This window comes from Leuciscus leuciscus (assembly GCF_965113295.1).
Source record: "Leuciscus leuciscus genome assembly, chromosome: 2".
NCBI classification, from domain to species: domain Eukaryota; kingdom Metazoa; phylum Chordata; class Actinopteri; order Cypriniformes; family Leuciscidae; genus Leuciscus; species Leuciscus leuciscus.
In genome coordinates, this window is record NC_138726.1 from 53,865,402 (window position 1) to 53,890,425 (window position 25,024).

Below are 25,024 nucleotides of genomic sequence, written 5' to 3' on the forward strand. Positions count from 1 at the left end.
ACAGCACTGTCTTCCTGCAAATCTGGCATCTCTGGAACTGGGTTACACAACGTGACACCTAACAATGTCTTACCAGGGTTTTTCTCAGTTGTGCCATTCTTTATCATAAACTGACAAGTCGCCTTCGCTTCCTCCAAATTTTTAGACAATGTTTCCACAGATGATTTAAGCATACTATTGTTAGTTCTAAGAAGTGAAATCTCATTCTGCATCTTGATCTTTTCTTCTTTCCATATCGTTTCACTAGCCAGGTCATTTTTTGTAGAAATTACCCCAACACTGAGTCGCTCATTTTCAGCCTCTAACTCATCTACTCTCCTCCTAGTTACTTTGTATGAAGCAAAAAGTGCTTGAAGCGCATTAGCAATTTTCCCATTTTTGTTCTTAGGCATTTTGGGATCATTTTCAAACTTAGAGATAGCCCACTTGTACGGTTTATCAACAATATTCTCTATTCCGTCAAACATTCCCTGAGAACAGTGTTTAGCGATGTATTTAACAATAATTTCTTCCATTTTCAAAAGTCTTATCGGACTTTAAAATATCTCGTGATCTAATAGTTATTCACAAAGTCTGATTTAAATGACTACACGTTATCTAGTTCCTTTAAGATATCCGTTAGTCTAATGATTCACAGCTCCAGCACTTCGGACAAAAATGATCAAAATAGCCACACTACCTGAGGCTTCTAAACTTAACCACAGCCACAATCCATTGGTCCTTAAATTTCGTTACGCAAAACAGTTAAGAAATGCAACACTGTCACAGTACGTCAGACAAAACCACACTATGTCTGGTTTTATGTTATATTCTTAAAACACCTTGGCCACAGTATGTCAGGCTTAAACAATATAAAAAAAATGAACACTGTCACAGTACGTCAGACACAACCACACTACGTCGGGTTTTTATGTTATTTTCTTAAAACAGCTTGCTTATCAGTACTTCGGGTTCAAACTATATTTATGAATTTTAAAACAATGCCACAGTACGTCGGGCAAAACCACACTGCTTCGGGTTCTTTGTTTTAAACTTCACAAAGTCACGGCACATCAGACTCACTAGTCTAGCCTATGCTATAATACACAATAGTTGTGAAATAATTCTGTGACCACACTGCGTGGGGTCTATTCAATTACTTTAGAATTTCCTCAGAATTATTACAACTTCACAATCGATTTCAAGTATGTTAGAGACATACATTTGTTTCAGTTACTTTAGAAACAACCAATCTAATATAACTCTGCCACCACTTCGGGTTTATTCAATTACTTTAGAATCTTAACAGAATTATAAGAGACCAACAACAAATTTCAGTTACTTTAGAAACTTTACACTTAAGCACTTTGTTTCAATTACTTTAGAAACAACAATTCCAATACAAGTCTGCTACCACACTGCTTCGGGCTTATTCAGTTACGTTAGAATCTTTAACAAAAATGTACGGAATAGGCTTAAAACTCCTGCTAATACTGAATAAACCAAATTCGATCTCTTCTGTCCTTAATTTTTCTTTTCTAGATTTTTTTTAAACCGAGGAATTCCTTGACAAAAACAGCATAAATGAAAGAAAACAGCTTTTTCTTACCTTTTCCCTTTTTTGTTGGAAATCCGTCGATTCCTGGGTCTGGCTCGCCAATGTAAGAAATAAAGTGGACGTCGAAGATCTCAAAAAATGAAGTTTATTACAGCATAGTAGTGGCAAGGTACACGAAGCACCTTGGGTTCACCGGCGTCAGAATGAACCCCGAACATACCCAATCCTAAACCTTTTATCCTGGTCTTAATGTAAATGAAGTTGCTCTTCTTGCAACAGCTGTGGTCTGTATGTTAATGAAATTGAGACACCCCATGGTCCCTAGTGTCCCACCGAAGGTTCTCTGTTATTCTTTCAAATAAGAACTGCCAAAGGTTAAAGTGATAAGATTGTTTGAAGTCCCTTTAATCAAGATGGTTCTCGATTGCCCTCTGTCACTCCCAAAGCTATAGGTGACACCTGTGCCTCTGTGATACTATTTTCATATTACTGAGATTGGATGTAATCGTCTCTATATGATAATTAAGCTCTTTTAAGTGAAGGAACATTTTGATTTGAGATATATATATATATATATATATATATATATATATATATATTGGAGTTGAAGTGGTTTGGAACAGACCATAATTTCTTATACCCTGTAGAAGCCGTTTTTGTAAAAGTAGGCTAACGATTGTGTCATAACCACGCGACTCTCTGGAAATTACCGTATAGACAGGAGGAGAAGCTCGCAGTCAATCGGGGGGACATGAAAACATAAAGTCCGATAAAGTCAAGGGAGAAGCCCATAGAGACTCAAAGTTGCTCCTGCTCCTAGCTCATGGACTGCTCCTACTCACGCTCTCCGCCTCTGCAAGATTCGGAAGGGAATGATTCAGATTTCGCTTGGCACAGCTACTAGAAGACTTACAACTGTCAGACAATTTGCTCACATCCACGTCGTCAAGCTCAGTTTGAGTCTGCGCAGTACGCTCGGCCATCAGGAAGTGAGTGCTTCTAATTTGCTTCACTTTTCTCCATTGAAACCTATGTGGTCGCTGTGTCCAGTTTATATACTGTCCGGAAGATAGTGACCATGGACCAAATCTGAGGTGTGGTCATATTTTAGCTTTTGAGGGAAGCTAGTCCTGAGGGAAACTTAATCAAGGATGGTCACCCTGTCTGCAGAACATGCACAAAAAAAGTCGCTGCAATAGGGGGGAAACAAAGTTTTGGTGCTAAATAGGAAAAGGATCTACCGCCAGCAGTCGATTTTGATATTCTCGGTATTATCAACTGGCTGGAATTTTGAGATCGCAATAGACGTGAAGGACTGTAATGCGTTAAGAGCTCGCTCACTGAAGGACTATAATGTGTTAAGAGCTCGCTCAAGTACTGCGGAGCTAAACCATTTAATGCTTTGTAAGTAATCAGCAATATTTTAAAATTTATACGATGTTTAATTGGGAGTCAATGCAGTGTTGACTGAACCGAGCTAATATGGTCATACTTCCTGGTTCTGGTAAGAACTCGAGCTGCTGCGTTTTGAACTAGCTGTAGTTTGTTTATTAAGCGTGCAGGGCAACCACCCATGATAGCATTACAATAATCTAGCCTTGATGTCATGAGCGCATTAACTAATTGTTCCGCATTTGTCATTGAGAGCATATGGCGTAATTTAGATATATTTTTAAGATGGAAAAATGCGGTTTTACAGATACTAGACACGTGACTTTCAAATGAAAGATTGGTATCAAAGAGCACACCCAGGTTCCTAACCGACGACGAAGACTTAACAGAGCAGCCATCAAGTGTTAGACAGTATTCTAGGTTATTACGTGAGGAAGTTTTTTTTGACCAGTAATTAAAATCGTTTTTTTCAGAATTTAGTAGTAGGGAATTACGAGTCATCCAATTTTTTTATATCAGCTATGCATTCCGTTCGTTTTGTGAATTGGTAAGTTTCGTTAGGTTTTAAAGAAATATACAGCTGAGTATCATCAGCATAACAGTAAAAGCTAATTCCATGTTTCCTAATGATATCTCCTAATGGTAGCATGTACAGAGTGAACAGCAACGGTCCTAGTAATGAGCCTTGTGGTACGCCATACTGAACTTGTGATCGATAAGACATCTCTTCATTTACTGCTACAAACTGATAATGGTCAGATAAGTATGATTTAAACCATGCTAGTGCAGTTCCACTAATGCCAACATGGTTTTCTAGTCTATTTAAAAGAATGTTGTGGTCAATAGTATCAAATGCAGCACTAAGATCAAGTAACACTAATAGAGAGATACAACCATGATCGGATAAGAGCAAATCATTTGTGACTGAGTCTAATGAGAGCAGTCTCAATACAATGGTACGGTCTAAATCCGGACTGAAAATCCTCAGATATCCTTTCTTTCTAAGAAGGAACACCGTTGTGAGGATACCACCTTTTCTAATATCTTTGACAGAAAAGGTAGATTCGAGTTCGGCCTGTAATTGACTAATTCTGTAGGATCAAGTTGCGTTTTTTTTTAACAAGCGGTTTAATCATAGCCAGCTTAAAGGTTTTTGGTACGTATCCTAGAGACAAAGACAAATTAATGATGTTAAGAAGAGGATCTATGACATCTGGAAGCATCTCTTTCAGTAGCTTAGTCGGAATAGGGTCTAACATACATGTTGTCGATTTAGGTGAATTAACGAGTTTGCAAAATTCTTCCTCTCCTATACAGTAGCAATAAATGAATCAAATTTTTCCTCAGGGAGACTAAAATGCACTGCCTGATGCGATACTGTAGAAGACGGTTGCATAGTTATAATTTTGTCCCTGATATTATCAATCTTATTGTCCCTGATATTATCAACCTTATAAGTGAAGAAGTTCATAAAGTCATTACTGCTGTGTTGCTTGGAAACTTCTGGGTTTTGAAGCTTTCTTTTTTGTTAGTTTAGCCACCGTTTCAAATAAATACCTAGGATTATGTTTATTTTCTTCTAATAGGGATGAAAAATGAGCAGATCTAGCAGCTTTTAAAGCCTCTCTGTACGTAATCAAGCTCTCCTTCCATGAAATGCAAAATACCGCTAGTTTTGTTTTCTTCCAGCAACGCTCCATTTTTCAGGCTGCTCTCTTTAAGGGCCCGAGTGTACTCGTTGTACCACGGCGTTGGACTATTTTCTTTAATCTTCTTTAAGCGCAACGGAGCAACTGTGTCTAAAGTGCTGGAAAAGAGAGTGTTAAAAGTTTCTGTCGCAGTATCAAGTTCTTCTAAGCTATCTGGGATGCTGAGATGATGAAACTGATTAGGAAGATTATTGATAAAGCAATCTTTAGTGGCAGAAGTGATAGGTCTAAAATATTTATAACACTGAGTCGGCTTTGCAGCCTTGGCTAAATGTAATTTACACGAGACTAGATAATGATCTGAGATGTCATCGCTCTGCTGCAGAATTTCAACGGCATCAACATTTATTCCATGTGATAATATTAGATCTAGAGTGTGATTACGAGAATGAGTAGGTCCTGACACGTGTTGTCTAACTCCAATAGAGTAGAGCCCTGCACGGGCCTCAAATCTAGGCCCGAGCCCGGCCCTGGCCCAAGACGCTCAGACCCTAGCCCGACCCGTGTCCGACAGCTCATCAGAATTATCAGCCCGAGTCCGACCCGAGGCTGTTTTTTTTTTTCAGCCTGCCCTATTTGCAGCTATTAATATAGGTCAGTTTTGTTAGTTATGTTTCTTTTCGTTTCTTTAAGTTAATTTAGACAAATGTTTGGAGCATTTTTTTTTTAAATGACGACCAAGCAGCCGAGCCGACAGTGAGTAAAACGTGATCAGTTTAGCCTCTCAAATCAACGCTAATACTTTACTTGGCTACAATAAAATCCATAGATATAAAACACTTCAAGCACATCACACAGACAGTAAGTTTAATAAATGTATATTTATTAAACCACAGTGAGTAAAACATTTTTTTTGAAATACTGAGTCAGGCCCAGGCTGCTCGCAAAAGCGCTCGCAAACGAATTGAGCAACAGCCTACTGTTACGGAATGTAATGAATCATGCGATCGGCAGTCGATTGCTCCTGGCTGGTCGTTCTCCGGCTATTCTGTTGTGAATACAGTTGTTGAGCTACACTCGCTTGTCTGCCTCTTATTTTATTACTATACAGCTGCATAAACATGGTGTCAGAAGATGCCTAACGTGTTCGTCCTTAAGTTCACGCTGTAACTGCTGATTCCGACCATTTCTTCGATTATGGACGCTGATAATGCTGCGGCCGCGCCTCGCCCGTCCGGCGGCGTACCAGCCCACATCGCGGCTAACATACCTCCGCCGACACCGATGAACATGAACGGAGACTGGAGCGCTAACTGGGACTTATTCAGAGCAGAGTTCGAGGATTATGCGCTGGTCACGGGCCTGGCTGAAAAGAGCAGGGAGGTACAAGCTGCCACGTTGAGAAGTATGATGGGCTCTGAATGCAGACATGTTTACCGGCACAATTTGAATCTCACAGACGCGCAACAGAGAGACATTAAAACCATCCTAGATGCATTGGATGCATACTTCAAGCCTGCCAGGAATGTAATTTATGAGAGGTATGTGTTCGGCTGTTGTAAACAGGAGGAAGGGGAATCCATAGACAATTTTGTGACCAGATTGAGAGAAAAAGCTGCAACTTGTGATTATGGTGGATTGAAGGATGAAATGATTCGTGACAAAATCGTACTGGGCATTACAAATGAAGGGACCAGACGCAGGTTGTTAAGTGAAAAAACATTAACACTGCTCACAGCCATTGAGATGTGTCGCACAGCTGAACAGACCGCTATGCATATGAGAGCGATGGATACCGCGTGCATGCCTCCAGCCGAAACGGTTCACGCTGTTGCTAGGAAACCATTCAAGCCTAACCAGCGGAAGCAGAGTAATTCACCAAGACTCTTAGACACAAACAAGACATGCCGATACTGTGGTAATGTGCATTCAAGAGGCAGGGATCATTGTCCAGCATACGGCAAAAGTTGCAGACTCTGTGGAACTGATAATCACTTTGCTAAAGTGTGCCTTAAAAGCAAAAGCAGATCTACAGAGGGGAAGCTTCACTGCATGGAATATTCCACGGAGGAGCCGGTTGGGGACAGTGATGAGGATATTTACACAGTTGAGTCCATTAGCACAGTGCACATGAAAGGAAAGAAATGGTTTGTTTCTCTGCGATTGCATGGCAAGTCAGTGCGTTGTCAGTTAGATTCAGGTGCAACATGCAATGTTATGAGCTACAAGGATAAAGTAAAGGTGGCACCGCACTCACCACTCCGCCCCAGTAATGTCAAATTACGGCTGTACTCAGGCGAGTCGCTGGACTCCATGGGCGTTTTTGAAACAGAATGTTTGGTTAAAGGAGAGAGATATCAACTGTCATTTGAGATAGTAGAGACAAATCAAAGTCCACTTCTCTCAGGATCTACTTGTGAACAGCTAGGTCTGATGCAGTTTACAATCCCAGATGACGTGCTCAAATTGGAACATGAACGGTGTAAGCCTCTGACTAAGGAACAGTTAATTGACACATACAGTGATGTGTTCAACTTGCCTGTGGAATCTCTGCCTGGTGAGGTCCACTTTGAGCTGGATACCAGTGTTACACCGGTACAGTGTGCCCCCCGGAATGTTCCAATCGCTATGAAAGCAGCCGTCAAAGCCCAACTGGATGCGTATCAGGCAGAGGGTCATATTGCAGATGTTACAGAGCCAACAGATTGGATCAGCAACATGGTGATCGTAAAAAAACCAGACAAGCTGAGGATTTGCTTGGACCCAAAGTTCCTGAACAAAGCTCTGAAACGCTCTCATTATATAATGCCAACTCTGGAGGATGTGCTATACAAACTGCCTAAAGCAAGGATCTTCACCTTGGTTGATGCCAAACATGCATTCTTACAGTGCAAGCTGGACCAAGAGAGCAGCTTCATGACAACATTCTGGACCCCATGGGGCAGAAAACGATGGCTAAAGCTCCCATTTGGTGTCTCAGTGGCACCTGAGGTGTATCAGCGGAAACAGCATGAACTGTTAACAGGTTTAAAGGGGATTGAGCCCATCGCTGATGATATTCTAGTCATTGGCTGTGGTGACACAGACCAGCAAGCTGAAAATGATCATGATCTCAAGCTTCGGGCCCTGTTGGAGCGTTGCAGAGAGGTCAAGCTACGACTCTGCTTAAAAAAATTGCAATTCAAGGTCACTGAAGTGAAGTTCCATGGTCATATCCTTTCATTCGCAGGCTTGAAGCCCGACCAAGAGAAGGTGAGGGCTATCATGGACATGCCCAACCCCACAGATGCGAAAGCTGTGCAGCGTCTCATCGGCTTTGCTAATTATTTAGCCAAGTTCATGCCCCACTTGTCAACTGTTTGCGAGCCACTTCAGCGCTTGCTCGACAAAAACACACCTTGGCACTGGCTACCCAAACATGACGAGGCAGTTCGCAAGCTTAAATCCATGGCCACATCGATGCCTGTGCTGCGCTATTATGATGTTACTAAGCCCATCACAGTACAAAGTGACTCCAGCCAGAGTGGTCTTGGGTGCTGTCTTATGCAAGAAGGACAGCCTGTCGCCTTCGCTTCAAGAGCCCTCACTCCCACAGAAAAAAATTACGCCCAAATCGAGAAAGAGTGTCTCAGTATCGTTTTCGCTTGCCAAAGATTTCACCAGTACCTGTATGGAGGAGAGTTGGTCACAGCAGAGACTGACCACAAACCCTTGATCACTATATTCAGCAAACCACTTCTCAGTGCACCAAAGCGACTTCAAAGCATGCTCATGACACTTCAAAACTATAGTCTCAAGGTTGTCTACAAGCCGGGGCCTAAAATGTTCGTCAGTGACATGTTGAGCAGGGCCGCTGCTGACTGTACAGGCAAGGGATCAGTTTACCAGCGGCACGCCATATGCCATCTGCAGAAAGAGCAAGATGATGTACAACTCATCAACCAATCAGAATACTTGAATGTGACGGACCAGCGGCTGAAGACGATCAGGGAGCCTACTGAAAGGGATGATGCACTACAGGCCCTTAAGGCCACTGTCCTTGCAGGCTGGCCTGATGAGAAAGAAAAAACAACACACATCATCCGAGAATTCTGGCCTTATCGAGATGAAATTAGTGTGCAAGATGGTATTTTGTACCGTGGACAGAAAGCTATTATTCCCAAGTCACTACGTCTAGAGATGCTCAAGCGTATACATTCAAGCCATATAGGAGGTGACGCATGTTATCGTCAAGCCCGTGACACACTGTATTGGCCTAGTATGCAAGCAGAAATAAAAGACTTTGTGAGTAACTGCTCGACTTGCAACGAATTTGCACACAACCAACAGAAGGAGACCATGCTATCTCATGACATCCCTGGCAGGCCATGGCAGATCATCAGCATGGACTTGTTTAGTCACCGGCAAAAGGACTATCTTCTAATTGTGGATCATTTCTCAGATTTTTGGGAGATTGAACTGCTTACTGATCTATCTGCAGAGACAGTCATTAAGCGCTGCAAGGCTCAGTTTGCTCGACATGGTCAGCCAGATAGAGTGATCACAGATAATGGCCCTCAGTTTGGTGCTCTGTTTAAGCGTTTTGCCTCCAGCTGGGAATTTGAGCATGTCACTTCTTCACCAAGACATCCTAAATCAAATGGAAAGGCTGAGTCAGCCGTCAAGATTGCCAAGAACCTTCTGCGGAAAGCTATGCACGACAGAACCGACCCTTGGAAAGCAATCCTTCATTGGCGAAACACCCCTACTGAATACATGGACAGTAGCTCTGCACAAAGGTTAATGTCACGGAGACTGAAAACGTCTCTTCCAGTAACAAACAAGCTTCTGGAGCCAAGTGTTGTAACTGGGGTTGTGGAGCGGCTTCACCACCGAAAGCAGTTGGCAAAATCCTATTATGATAGGTCAGCTCGTGATCTGCCAGAGCTGAACATAGGAGAGAAGATCCGCATGAAGCCCCTTCCAGGGGAAAACCCTGCGCTGTGGAGGGTTGGCACCTGCCTTCAGAAAGTGGCACCGCGCTCTTATCTTGTGAATGTGGGTGGATCCCTATATAGACGAAATCGAGTGCATCTAAGAACGGCAGAGTCAACCACCACACAAGCATTGGACAGTACTGAACCCGAATTGCCTCTTAGGCTGGAAGGGAGTGTTGCAGAGGCCCTTCCATCCACTGACTCACCTCCTGCGAAGCCCGTGCCACAGGCTTCACTTGGCCCTGTCAATCTCTCATCATCGGATGGACACACTTACACTAGGGCTGGCCGATTGTCTAGGCCACCTAAGAGGCTTGATTTGTAATATGCTAGAAATGCTGCTGTGGCAGTTTTTGGAAAGGAAAAGAACAGTTAATGTAACAAGGACTCTATAGTCAGCGATACTGCAGGTCATTAGTGCCTAATTTGAAGTTTTATTGCAGTCGCTTTAAATGTTATGTGGCCTGAAGTTTATATAGTATTTTGTTCTTATTTACTACTTATTTTAGAAGGGAATTCTTTAGTTCATATTTGTAAAGGGGGATGTTACGGAATGTAATGAATCATGCGATCGGCAGTCGATTGCTCCTGGCTGGTCGTTCTCCGGCTATTCTGTTGTGAATACAGTTGTTGAGCTACACTCGCTTGTCTGCCTCTTATTTTATTACTATACAGCTGCATAAACACCTACAATCTAAATAATAAATTAAAAACAAACTTGCAGGTCATCTTACCTCAAAAATGTACCACAGAATATGGCCATTCTTTTTTTCCAGTAGTTTCCAACAGTTAAACGAAAAGTTAGAACAGTCTCTTAGAGAGCATCGTGGAGAAAAAGAATAGCATCCACAGTGGAAGATTTTAACCCAGTCCTCCTCTCTTCTATCACTCTTCCTGCTGCGTTTTAAGTTGGCCATCTGCGATTTTTCTCTTAATATTCTCCATTATTTGTAAATGAGGGGAATCGTGGGTCGCGCTGATAGGAAACCTTCTGTGTGCGTGCGTGAGACTGTCCTGTCAGTCATATGTCAGTGTAATTATAAGATTATGAAAGTTATGAGGTTATGAAATGTCTTTCTATGTTTGTTTTTCTATCGTCGACGTCAACTTCTCATATTTTTTTAATTAATGTCTAAAAATATAAAAAGGATAACCCAAAAAAAGCCAGAGGCCCGGCCCGCATGTGAACTATGACGTGAAAATTGGCCCGAAGCCCGGCCCTAGGGGCGTAAATAAGTCGGGGCCCGTCGGGCTCGGGCTGAAATGCAGGGCTCTACAATAGAGTTCAGAATGTCTTTAAATGCCAATCCCAATGCATCTTTTTCATTATCGACGTGTATATTAAAATCACCAACAATTAGTACTTTATCTGCAGTCAATATTAATTTGATAGAAAGTCCGCAAATTCTTTGATAAAATCTTTATGGTGGCCTGTATACAGTAGCCAGCACAAATCTCAAATGTGATTTATCGTTTACACTATATATTTTTACATTAAGCACCAACACTTCAAAAGAAGTATATTTAAAACTTGATTTTCTTAGTGGTTTTGAAAATATTACTAAATTACAGCAACACCTCCCCCTTTGCGTTTCAGACGAGGCTCATGTTTATAACAGTAATCTTGTGGGGTGGACTCAAAGTAATGTAATCGTTTGGTTTTAGCCAGGTTTGTCAAACACCGCATATCTAGGTTATTATCTGAAATCATATCATTAACAATGAGTGCTTTTGGAGTAAGGGATTGAATATTCAGCAACCCAAGCTTTATCATTTGCTCATCTGCATTAGAGCTGTTTTTTATTTGTTGAACAATTACATTTTTGGACGTTTTTTTTTTGGATTTCCAAATTCTGGGACCAGACACAGTCTCTATATGATGATATCTAGGTGAAAGAGGCTCTATGTGATGGGATTTAGCTGACCTTGGTGACGAGGCCGCTAGCAGACAGTCGGTTAAGCCAGTCTGTCTGCTTCCTGACCTGGTGCCCAATTTGTCTTTTTTTTTTTATCTCTAAGACTATGAGCCAAATTACTAGAGAGAAGAGCCGCTTCATCCCAGGAGGGATGAATACCATCTCTTTTCAACAGGTCAGGTTTGCCCCAAAAACGTTTCCAATTGTCTATGAATTCTATATTATTTTGCGGACACCGAGACAGCAGCGATTCAGTGAACACAATCTACTATCTCATCACTACTGCGAACAGGAAGGGGGCCAGAGCAAATTACAGTGCTTGACATCGTACTTGCGAGTTCACACACCTCTTTAATATTAATTTTGGTGATCTCCGACTGGCGGAGTCGAACATCATTAGTGCCGACGTGAATAATAATCTTAGAAAATTTACGATTAGCATTAGCCAGCACTTTTACATTTGCTTTGATGTCAGGCGCTCTGGCTCCCGGCAAACATGTTACTATGGTGGCTGGTGTCTCTATTTTCACATTCCGTATGATCGAATCACCAATTACTAGGGCACAATCAACAGAATTCTCAGTGGGTGTTTCACTGAGCGGGGCAAATCGATTTGTTATGGTAATCAGAACGGAAGAGTTTTTTTGATCCGCGACTAGAGCGATCCCTCACTGTCACCCATTTGCCTTGCTGCGCAGGCACTAATTCAGCCGGAACCGAGTCATGTAAAGAGTTCACTATGCAAGGCGCATCCAAAGCAGGATCTAAAGCTCTAGCACTCTTACTATCCTCAATTAAAGTTTGGATGTGTGGCTCTAGTTCTGAAATCTTCTCCGTCAGCCTAACTGTCTCCTTGCATTTATCACATATAAATCCTATATTGCCAACAGAGAAGGCTATGCTAAAGCGTGTGACATGAAGTGCAGGTGACAATAACAATAGCACATAATAATAAACACTTTGAGTGTATGGGCTTCAGAATCAACCTGGTGAAAAGCTTGCTTTCACCCAGCCAGCGTATATGTTTCCTGCTTGCGACATTCGACTCTGCCCAGATGCAGAGCTGGCGGTTGCCGGAGCGTTCTCTGAAAATTCAGTGACTCAGGGAATCATTCAAATCTTTGTCTTCCACTGTTTCCCTGTACAGTGAAAACCGGGATTCATCTGTGAAGAGAACATCTCTCCAAAGTGCCAGACGCCATCAAATGTGAGCATTTGCCCACTCAAGTCGGTTACGACGACGACGAAGTGCAGTCAGGTCAAAGACCCCGACGAGGACGACGAGCAGATGAGCTTCCCTGAGACGGTTTCTGACAGTCTGTGCAGAAATTCTTTGGTTATGCAAACCGATTGTTGCAGCAGCTGTCCGGGTGGTTGGTCTCAGATGATCTTGGAGGTGAAGATGCTGGATGTGGAGTTCCTGGGCTGGTGTTGTTACTCGTGGTCTGCGGTTGTGAGGCCGGTTGGATGTACTGCCAAATTCTCTGAGATTCCTTTGGAGACAGCTTATGGTTGAGAAATGAACATTCAATTCACGGGCAACAGCTCTGGTGGACATTCCTGCAGTCAGCATGCCAATTGCACGCTCCCTCAAAACTTGTGACATCTGTGGCATTGTGCTGTGTGATAAAACTGCTCATTTTAGAGTGGCCTTTTATTGTGGCCAGCCTAAGGCACACCTGTGCAATAATCATGCTGTCTATTCAGCATCTTGATATGCCACACCTGTGAGATGGATGGATTATCTCGGCGTAGGAGAAGTGCTCACTAACGCAGATTTAGACAGATTTGTGAACAATATTTAAGAGAAATAGGCCTTTTGTGTGCATAGAAAGACTTAGATCTTGAGTTCAGCTCATGAAAAATGGGGGCAAAAACAAAAGTGTTGCTTTTATTATTTTGTATCTTGCTGACTTCCATTGCGGATTGCCGCCCAACCTAAGTTATTTCCCTGGAGCAAGCACTACTGCCAGTAATGCAATTGGATTGGAGCCTCCATCCCTTGGCCTGGCTCGCAGGGCCTCTTTTCTGCCTTATGGGCTGGGACATTCCTGCACTAATAATTCAGTGTTGTTGGATTGCATTCCCCATAGCATCAGCTACTGACGAAATGTCGAGTGAACCGTTATATGTAACCGAGGTTACGGTGGTAACGGAAACATTTTCTTTCTTAATACATTTTTGGTCTTATTTTGCATAATGCATCAGTGCACATTAGTACAAAAGAAAAAAAATGCCCTTGTCATCTGACAAGCAGAGATAACTGAGCATTAGTGAATGCATATTCATACCGTTAAACCAATCACTACTTGCAGTACTTTTTAATACTCTTTCCAGAAGTTGAAAATGTATGCTTGTTTCCACAGATGTTCCTGCACCAAGTGAAATTTTAGTGCAGCTTATTGGGACCAGTTCTGTTACTCTTGCTTGGGATAGCCCAGACAATATTTCTACATTTGAGTTGACCTACTATGGTACCGCTGCTACAAAGACATGTACTATCACAAATGACACAGCCATAGAGGTGGAAGATCTATGTCCAGGAACTGAATACACTTTCACCCTTGTTTCAGTATCAGACAATGAAAAACGAAGTGTGGGAGTTGAAGTGACTGCATGCACCAGTAATTATCTTTGTCTATCCATGCAGTATGAATCTAGAATTGTTTGACAATGTGTCTTTGAAATTGAAAAAGAACTAACAACATTAATGTTTTCATGATTGCAGGGCCAGTCCCACCTGAAAATTTCAAGGTTGAGAGTGTAGGCACAACATCAGTTACTCTTATTTGGGATGCATCTGGCTGTGAGGAGAACAAGTTTCATGTTGTTTGCAGCCACGATGGAAAAATCATTCAGGAAGAGAGAAAAGAATCAAGAACTGTGGTTTTCCGTGACCTAATTCCTGGAAAGAAGTACTCTTTTCACATTACAAAAGTTCTTCCAAATGGCAACAGAAGCAAAGAAGCTGTCACATATGCTCAAACCAGTAAGTATAATATAGCAAACTTCACAACAAACACTTACATGCCTCATTTTATTTGATCACTTTTTTAAATTGTGAAATGTGGAGAAAAAAATGTATGAAATGCTTGCTTTTTCAACAGAAACAAACATTCAGAGCCTTTTACATGATTTGGGGTTGGAGCAATACTACCCGAACAAACTCTCACTCAGTGATGTGCTACAGATTGACAAAAGGTCAGTGACAGATGAGCCAGCCCAGTCTCTGTCATCTTTGCCATGGCTGTTCCTGAAGAAACTGATGATAGTGAATGTGACTGCAAGAAGTGTCAAATATTCATCAGATGAGATTGAAGACTGGTCAAACTTAGATGTTTACAATGATCCATTATCTTTTTTTAAAGATCAGAAGAGCAGTGTGAACCCTTTAGATATAGTGACCGCCCTTTTTCTTTGTTCAGATTGTTTCCTCCAACAGGAAATGGTCTCGAAAATGTCAATGTGTCAGTTCTCTGTTCCTTTACTTCTTCCAAAGTGCGACACACAACAGTGCATGTACATGCTTTGGGCCATGAGAGATATTGTGAAAAAATGTAGACCTCATTCCTTGTCAGACTCAAAAGGTTTTGTGGAGGAAAGAATTGTTCACTCCGAGCTCCCCCTAGTGTCCTTTGTTAGACTTGGTGACTGCAGCATTTCTAAATCTCATATCTTAAACAAATTGCTCAGCAATCCTCAACAATATCATGACACTTTTGTACATCATGACATGGACTGCGGAGACATTCCAAGAAAGATATCAGATGGATTAGTGGAGATGGGTTGGTATTTACCTTGTGGAAACGAAAACATTGATGTTTTTCCTGAACCTGTGGCTGTTGTAAACTTGAGAGGTGACATCAGGACCTTTGAAACACAGTACTCTTTCTTATGCCAGACCTCCACTGCAGTTTTTGTGTTCTTTGACAATCTGGACACAAACTACAAGTTACTTACCAACCAACATGCTAAAGCACAGTTTTTTTTAGTGGGCAATGTGCAAAGTAAAAAAATTGATTTAGAGCAGCTGAAAAGGACCGCATCTGAAATGAGTTTGAAGAAAAACAACATCATTCTGAAGAACAATCAAAACGATGCAAATTTTGTCAAAAATCTGCATTCTGTAGTAAATCACATAATACATAATCATCCAGCAAAAGCTTGTCTGGAGAAAATGGACACTATAGCACATGAACTTGGAATTCAAGTTGATGAAGACGTTCAAGATTGCCAGAAAGCAAAAAATAATGCACATGTCTTAACGACAAATATAAAGGAAACACTGCAGTTCAAGAAAGATCAGCTTCCCCTTCAAGGTCAAATCTGGAAAGATTTAGCAAAACTGGAAAAAGAGCAATGCAGACTCCGGAAAGCTGGTAATCAAAACATAGAGACATACAAGAGTTATCTCCAGACAAAAAAAAATGAACTCAGGGAACAACAAAGTAAATATGACATCTCAGAGGCAATGTCCTGCTTTGTTAGTGCACTAAGTTCGAGCCAGGAGAGGCCCTACTTCTTGAAGTGGATGCGGATGAACCTTGACAATCTCTCGCGAAAAAGCCTCTCAAGCCTTCGTGAGCAGTACAAAGAAATGTGTCAGAAATTTTCAGAAAACAAAGAGGAAATTGCACAGCTTGACCAACAGATCTCTAACAGTTCTTTAGGAATAGAGCACTTTCTGCGTGAAATGGGCCAACTCTATGAAGCCGCAGTGTCACTTCCAGAAAACGTTGAATTCCGTCAACAAATGCTACACTTACCTCGGCTATGTGCTGAGCTGATGTTGGATGGCTTTCCTCTGGAACTGGTTGATGGAGATGCATCAAATATTCCTCTCAGATGGGTGAGAGATGTGCTTCTGTATCTAAACTCTTCGGTGCAGCCCAACAATAAAATCTTGGTGGTCACAGTTTTAGGAGTCCAGAGCACAGGGAAGTCCACCTTGCTGAACACCATGTTTGGAGTTCAGTTTGCCGTCAGCAGTGGAAGATGCACCAGAGGAGCTTTTATGCAGCTGATCAAAGTCACAGAGGACCTCAAGAAAGAACTTGGTTGTGATTACTTAGTGATAATTGACACTGAAGGTCTGAAATCACCTGAACTGGCAAAACTAGATGATAGTCATGAGCATGACAATGAATTAGCTACACTTGTTGTGGGATTGAGTGATATCACAATCATCAACATCGCAATGGAGAATTCCACAGAGATGAAGGACATTTTGCAGATTGTAGTCCATGCTTTCATCAGAATGAAGGAAATAGGTAAAAAACCCAAGTGTCTGTTCGTCCACCAAAATGTTGCTGATGTATCAGCCCATGACAAGAACATGAGAGATCGAAAGCTTCTGCTGGAGCAGCTGAATGAGATGACAGAAGCGGCAGCTAAAATGGAGAACAAGGAGGAGTATAAAAAGTTCAGTGATGTGATTGAGTATGATCCAGAGACTTGCAACTGGTATATCCCTGGGCTCTGGCATGGAAATCCTCCAATGGCACCAGTGAACGCTGGCTACTCCGAGGCTGTCTATGACCTTAAAAAGAACATGATTGATGTAATTGGAAAATGCAAAAACAAAACATCTGGAAACAACATAACAGAATTTTTGGAGTGGACAAAAAGCTTATGGAATGCAGTCAAATATGAAAACTTCATATTTAGCTTTAGGAACAGCTTGGTGGCTGATGCATACATGAGACTGTGCACAGAATTCCACAAATGGGAGTGGTCTTTCAAGAAGCATATGCACTCTTGGTCAACTCAAGCTGAAACCAGAGTGTCAAATTTTGAGACATTCAAAATGAAATCAGACAAATCAGATCTGAATGATCTCTTATGCAGACTGAAACAAGAAGCTGTCACAAAGCTTGACACATTGGAAAAGACCACAATGGAAAATCTGTCCAAATACTTTGAACAAACAGAGGGTCATGTCTACCTTGTGGAAAAATACAAAGAAGACTTTGTGAGCAGCGTAAAATGTCTCAGGAGGGAAACTGAGAGCTCTTTGCTGATGCAGCTTGAGGCAACAGTGGACCTTAGGAGAGGAATGAATAAAGTGGACAACATCAAGAAAACATTCACTGATACAATGGAGAAAAAAGTGCTGGGTCTACTGGAGGAGTTACGCAAAAACAACCGCTCAAAGAGTGATGCACAAATGACTGACAAAGAGCTTGATGGATCCTTTGGACAAATATGGCAAGACACCATAAATGAGCTGTCATTTACTGGACTGAAGAAAAGACCAATATATGATTGTGTTTTCAGGCAACTTCGCGAAAACATGAAACAGAAAGGCAGTTATGTTGCAGAACAATTAATGAGAGTAAAACTGGTGAATTGTGGAACAGGGGTGTTCAAAATCACTAAAGAAATCTGGTACAAAAGGTGGTATAAACGTATGATCAATGACAACTCTGCAATGGACCTACAACATTTAGCTGAAAATATCATTCAGACATGCTCTCAGTTTGTCCAGGACACAACTTCACAGCATTCAGATTACCATGACACCTACATTCAGGAGATCCTACACATGATTGATGACAGATTAATGTCCAACAAGAATACAGGGGTTTCAGAAGAATTTGAACTGTCCCTGAAATTGTACATTTGTGGGTTTTCCGCAAGAACATTTCAAGACATGCATGAATGTTTCATAAAGGAGAATGACCCACGCAGATGCCTTGATCAGTTTAAAGACAAATATCGCAATGATTTCAAGGACCTGTTTCATGATCGTGACCAGTGTCAGAGAAAGGCAGAAGAATTCACTAAACTGTGCTTGATGCCTGCAGTTGAGACATTCATCTACAGCTCCTTGGGTCCAGAGATTGTTGACAAAATGCTTCAGGGTAAAAATGCATTTCAGTATAGCACTCGTGCATTTTTTCAGTACACGCTCTTAAAGGAACTTGTGAATGAAGATAAGTTTGAAAAGTATGTAAAATACATCAGCTCATATGAGCATTTTGTTAAGGACTGGATATCAGAGCAAATCACCAAACAGTTTTCAAACGGACATGAAGTGTTTGAGTTGGAGGAAGGTCACCTTAGAGGAATCACTAAGAAGATATTAGAAGCTGTCAAAATGGCACTGAATGAGACATGTGAAGATGGTATCAAAGGATTCATACATTGCATATGCAAGAAGCTTGAACAAAAGCTAATAATTCCCAAAGATGCTCTAGAAACAGTGATGGTCCTAAACAATGCATCTCAAGAGCCATTTGCTGACTGGCTAACCAAATCTGTTGAGGAGATGGAACAGACACTGAAGGAACATCTGAAGAAAGTCGACATACAGGGCAAACTCCGCAAACTCAAGATTAAACCCCAGAATGAGCTCTTCAAGAGAGTGTTTGGATGTGGGATACAGTGTCCATTCTGCAAAGCTCCATGTGAGGCTGGTGGAGAAGCTCACGCTGAACACTGTGCTTCAGTACACAGACCACAGGGACTCGGTCGATCCAGATATGAAAATAGTGAAAAATTAGTGGCTAACATCTGCTCAACGGATGTCCACAGTGATGCAGAGTTTAGGTGTCTCCAGACTAATCATGTCTTCCATCCTTACAAAAGATACAGAGAAATCTTTCCAGATTGGCACATCCCAGCAGACGCTAGCATACAGGCCTCAGATTACTGGAAATATGTGATGGCCCGGTTCAATGATAAGTTTGCTGAAGAGTACAATGCTCGCCCTGGTGATGTACCCTTGATGTGGAAATCTATCACAAAGCAACAAGCAGAGAACAGTTTAAAAGAGTCTTTTAGCATCAAATAAACAATTGTTCCATTTCACAATTGATTCAGCATTTTGGCAGCACTCTCACGCTCAGCCTTCAAAATAAACACAAAATATACATTGATAACTCATGACACATGACTGCTTAGTAACACAATTGATTACTAGCAAAAGGTTTCGGCTGACTTTCAGTAACCATTAATACTGCTTGCACTTGGGAATGGGAATATGGATTAATCATTTAAAAGGTGAGATGTTTAACTAGGTGAAAGAAAAATAAAAGATATATGCAATGTGCAACAACATGGTGAAATGTTTTCTTTTTCTTTTTGTATATCATTTTACTGTTTATTTGATAAAAGATTTTCATTTTTGTCAAAAATAATCAAATTTTAATGTTTATATCTTTGATATTCTACAGGAAATATACTGCATGAATACTTTTATGTGAAGAATTCAAAAAAAAAGTTTTAAATATACACTCTAAAAAATTATTCTGTGGCTTAGTAAATATTACAGAAATATTTAACTTTATTAACTTAATAAAATCTCTGAATATCGTTTACTTGATTGTTTGAGTTAAACTTACCAAAATGATTGAGTAAAAATCCAACAGTTAATTTTATCTCAAATTTACAGATATATTTAAGTTTTTTTCAATAAAATGATTTAGTATTTGACTAACTAATTATTTTTTTTATAATACACTTAATATATTTGTGAAATTTCTATAAAAATAGTTGAGAATGTTGAATTAAACTGATCTGATTCAAGAAACAAAAAAATGACTTCATTCTTATCGATATTATTAATATATTTAATGCACTCTTAAGAAATTGAGTAAGTTTACTCAATTAAAACAATTCACCCCTCCCACGCCCTCTGACATGACGACAACTCAACGGTTGAGTGGGCGCGGGCTGTTTGAACTCTCCAGTCTCCAGAACAATTCAGGTTTGTGTGCGTTTTATTTTATCTATAAAATCATTACTGTGCTTTAAATCATTTTATTCAATGCACAACAACATACAAAGGCGTAATTCGACACCTAAACGAGAGTGCGTGTTTTCGCGTGATTGAAACACCTTGCATAAACACACGACTTTATTCCTAATGATAATGAATTTAATAGATTTAGATGGTAAAATGTCCTCAGAACTGTCACTTTTTGTTTATTGGCAGGTTATGGAGTCAGTCGCTCGCAGTATCTTTCTGCTGTGAGTGAAACGCAGTACGGCGGTCTGAAGTTTGAAGTTCACCCGCAGAGCGCGAGTCCGTCTCCGGCACGAGAACCAGCGCTGATCCGGTGGATATTGGATAATAGACCGGTTGATTACACTTGAATTAGGCTACCTGAATGTTTAAATGTTTCATTTTTACTTCTAAAATGTTTGTTAAATGAGTTTAAATGTAGGCAATATTGTATACATGTTAAAAACAGTGTAAAATGTGCTGTATTGCTGTACTCCGACAATAAAGGCCAATGTCATGTATACTAGTGTGGTGGTATGGAATACTATTTTACAAAGGTTTAGAGAAAATAAGTTACTCATAAATCAAAACAGTTAATCATGTTACAAAACAGTTAATATTACTCATAAATATTGTTTTTTTTTAATCGTTTAAATGTTAAATTATTTCTACTCAACTTTATTTTTTAATGTACCAGATGCAGTTACTCAGATTTACTTAATTTGTTTACTTGCATTTACTCAATTCATACAGTATATTTAATTGATTTCACAGCTTTAAAATTTACTAAATTTTGAGTGTAAAAATGTTTCACCAAAAAAATTTGTAAATAATAGTAATAACTTTTTACAGTGTAGGTAATAAATATTTTGATATTAATGTAACCAGTTAAACAAACATCTGCTTTGGAATAAAGTGCTTGCAAAATAAAAGTAAATGCAAATGTGATTTTAGCAAATGTTTTTTAGGTGTTTGGTGTTTTAAGCCCCCAACAGCGCCTTCCAGGCAGTGAGGGGATGGGTAGGTTTAAGGTTGAGGGTAGGGTTAGCTGCCTCTAAGGAGCCATTGGGGGCTTAAAACACCATCGAGCTGTGTTTTATCAAATGCAGCCTATAGAGCTACACTATTAATTCGTGAAAGATCCGGACGTTTTTACTCCTAAATGACATTTTCTGTAAAGTTGCTTTTAAACAACTTGTATTGTGAAAAGTGCCATACAAATAAACTTGAATTGAAATGACAATGATTTAGCATTTTATGGTTTATTTACTCTTTGGCCCGGTTTACACATGCAATTAAGATGCGTTTTGGTCGATCGGATCACAAGTAGACAAGGGAGACACATTCCCGGTCTTAGACATGTACGAGCCTACGATCCAGGGACAGATTAATGTACAATACCCCCGCGCTTCAGAATTATATTTGTGTGTTACAAACGTTCAAATAAGAGGTTAAAAATAGGATAAAAGATAATAGCTCTGATCTGACATGATGTAATGTCTATAGAGATGTAAATAGATTAAATAACATTTTGAAAGTAATTTTAATAAGGGTACGTTTACATGACAATGATGTACTAAAATCCAAATATTTTTCTTAGCATATTTCGTGTACAGATGATTGGCGCAAAAATTCACCAAGAGGGCTTTTACACGCCACCGTTCTCTTACGAGAGGTCTCTCGTACTTGCGTAAGATATCTTACGCTAGGGGAAAACCTCTTTTCCTCGAGATATTGAAGCCAAAAATTATCCTTAATTTTGCAATAATGTAAAACGCATTGCAGCAGCATGCAGACATGGGCGAGACAGCTCGCGCGCCCATTGGCTGCTCTGCGGCAACTGCACCAGCCTATCGATAGAGGCTCCTCATGACGTCAGAACCAATGAGGGCGCTTCGCGCCCATTACGTCATGTCCCGCCGAAATCGGGTGGGGCCAGGGCTATAAATACGGCCCAGAGAGGCTGGTTTGGTCAGTTTTTCATCTCTTCAGCGGGCCTTCGCATCGCTGGATCCTGAGAAGAAGCCGCGCCGTCTGAGTCAAGCACCCAGCGGGATTAGTGCATCTGAAGCTGCTGGTCGACATCTCGCCGCCTTCAGTCGCCGTTTCTGCTGACGCTTTCCGGCGTACATATCCTTTTCTCTTCTACTGTGTTTTGTGTATGTGTGTGTTCGCCGCCGCGACACACACTCTCATTGCACTAAAAGAGCCGGGCGTCTTTTTCAAGACGCCCCTTTCCCCCCCAACCCGCAAAGCTCGCCGGTGCGCCCGCTTGCCTTGCCTGCTTGGAGGATGATACCTGCTCTCCCTCTGTTCGAGCCGTGCAAACCGCGCCGTTCACAGGGGATGTCAGGAGCGGACGGTCACGGGGCTAGCTTTCTCTCTCCCTCTGTTCGAGCCGCGCAAAATGCGCCGTTCACAGGGGAGGCTGGAAGCGGACGGTCGGGGTTAGTTTTTCTTTACGTACAAGAAAGCTACCCTGCCTCTGCGCCCCATTCAAGCGTCAATCACCAGCGAAAGGAGAAAATAGTGTTTTAGTCCCGCCGAGGCTGGACTGACCTGAAACTTCTCACACATTTCTCAGTTCCCTGATCAGGCGACTGGAAATATAAATATTGCAGCGCCGGCAAGCAAACGCCGAAGAAAACATGTTGACGCTCTTATATGCTCGTGCATCTGAAAGCCTTTGTGTTCCCCCCTGTGGCTCAGTGGCGGAATCTTTGGTTTTTCACACGAGAGACCGGAGTTCGAATCTCGGTCTAACGGCAGATTAATTATGCCTCCAATGCTTCGCTCTGTCAGTTCCCTGAAAGGCGACTGCAGATGTGCATTTTGCAGCCAACGAGCGCGTTGTACAACCCACTCGCCTGCACCCAAACACCGTTTCTATGGTTCCCGTGCGTCACTGGCGAAAGGAGAAAAGAGTGTTAATGTCCCGCTGCGGCCGGGCCGAATTCTATTTCTCATTCCCCTCTGAAGTTCGGGCGACTGGAAATGTCATACTGCAGTGAGCGAGCCTGTTGTAATGCACGCACGCCTGCAAACAAACGCCAGCATGTTGACGCTCTCTGTTTCTATGGCAACTTCTCGCTCGTTCAGTTCCAGTAAATGCGACTGTTCCAGTGTATTCTGCAGTAAACAAGTCGGCGACACAGCCCGCTTGCCTGCACACAAACGCCGCTTTACGGCTACCCAGATAAATCCCATAGAGTGTATTTTCTGGTGTTCCGGCCACGGCCGATGGTGTTATGAGTGTAGACAAAATGCCCAGTGCTCATTCCTACACAGAAACACAGCCCGTCGCACAGGGCTCGCGCACATGAACTCGACCCAGATCGATTGCGCATTAAATGTGGTAAATGTGCCCACTGCCCAGTGCCCACAAACACTACGTTCTGCATGTCTCAAGGTTTCTGTAAAACGAAACCAACATGCATTCGCTCTGCTCAGGCAGACAATGCTCTTAGTGTTGTAAATGTGCCCGCTATCCCACGCCCACATTCACACATTGACATGACAGGTCTTACGGGACTCGCCCAGCCCTCCCCCTCTCGGTTGACCACCGCAGAGGAGTCGAGCGCGGGCAATCTACCCGCTGTTATCAGCGCGCCCCCTGCCTCAAATGTCATAAGCGCGACGCTTATGTTGCAGCACACTGAAGTCCCTCTGTCGCTGAGCGACCAGAGCACACTTCGCATTCAACCCCTAGCCATTCGTGCAAACGCATGGGCAAGGCTACCCGGGGTTTCGAAGTGGGTGCTAGACATTATAGAAAGAGGCTATTCGCTACAGTTCGGTCGACGCCCGCAACGCAAAGCGGCGCGAATCGATACTACGGTGAAAAAGGAAGTAGCACACCTACTTCGGGCCGAAATAGCGAAGTTACTGAGCAAAGGGGCTATAGAACCCCTATCACAAGCTCAGAGCGAAGGGGGCATGTACAGCAGATATTTTCTGGTACCCAAAAAAGACGGAGGTCTCAGACCCATTTTAGATCTAAGACGACTAAACAAAGCACTTCTGAAACGACGGTTCAGAATGCTCACGACCAAGAAAATCCTCTCGCAAATTTGCCAAGGGGACTGGTTCATGTCGATAGATCTGAAAGACGCTTATTTTCAAATACTAATAGCGTCACGTCACAGGCGATTTTTGAGATTCGCCTTCGAGGGCCAGGCATATCAGTACACAGTCCTGCCATTTGGCCTATCCCTGGCACCTCGCGTATTCACGATGTGCATGGATGCAGCGCTCGCACCCCTCAGGCTCCGAGGCATACGAGTGCTGAATTATTTGGACGATTGGCTGGTTCTAGCTCGATCACAGTCGGAGCTCATAGAACACAGGACCATATTACTCGATCACCTCGAGAATTTAGGTCTCACAGTCAATTGGGCAAAGAGTTCACTGTCTCCCAGTCAGAAAATATCTTTTCTGGGCACAGATCTGGACTCGCTGTCAATGACAGCACAGCTGTCGCCGCAGCGCAGACTAAGTATTCAGCGCATGACAGAGATTTTTCGCCACGGCGCTTTAGTCCCGCTCAAAAAGTTTCAAAGGATGCTGGGTCTCATGGCTTCAGCATCCTCAGTGCTTCAGCTGGGTCTGCTTTGCATGCGCCCGCTGCAGTATTGGTTGAAAGCGCGCGCCGCGCAGAGCTTGGACCTCCGGTCTCGCGCGCCTCAAGGTCGATCAGAAATGCGTCGCAGCTCTGAAACCTTGGACAGTGACCGACTGGTACCGGTCAGGTGTAAGCCTGGGGACTTCCTCGAGTGTGAAGGTGGTGTCTACGGACGCCTCAACCTCGGGATGGGGAGCGCTGCTCG

At 42.1% G+C, this 25,024-nt stretch overlaps 1 protein-coding gene across 6 annotated transcripts in view; it reads left to right on the forward strand.

Annotated features, from left to right (window-relative positions):
* LOC309490540 (interferon-induced very large GTPase 1-like) overlaps positions 1 to 19,529 on the forward strand; it is a 137,417-nt gene extending 117,888 nt beyond the window's left edge. For all 6 annotated transcript variants that reach the window (XM_082159772.1, XM_082159768.1, XM_082159770.1 and 3 more), the window contains 3 exons: positions 13,837 to 14,094; positions 14,199 to 14,459; positions 14,578 to 19,529. In XM_082159772.1, coding sequence (XP_082015898.1) covers positions 13,837 to 14,094; positions 14,199 to 14,459; positions 14,578 to 19,265 — 5,207 coding nt within the window. In that variant the 3' untranslated portion in view covers positions 19,266 to 19,529. The remainder of the gene's footprint in view (positions 1 to 13,836; positions 14,095 to 14,198; positions 14,460 to 14,577) is intronic.
* Positions 19,530 to 25,024: the final 5,495 nt, after the last annotated feature.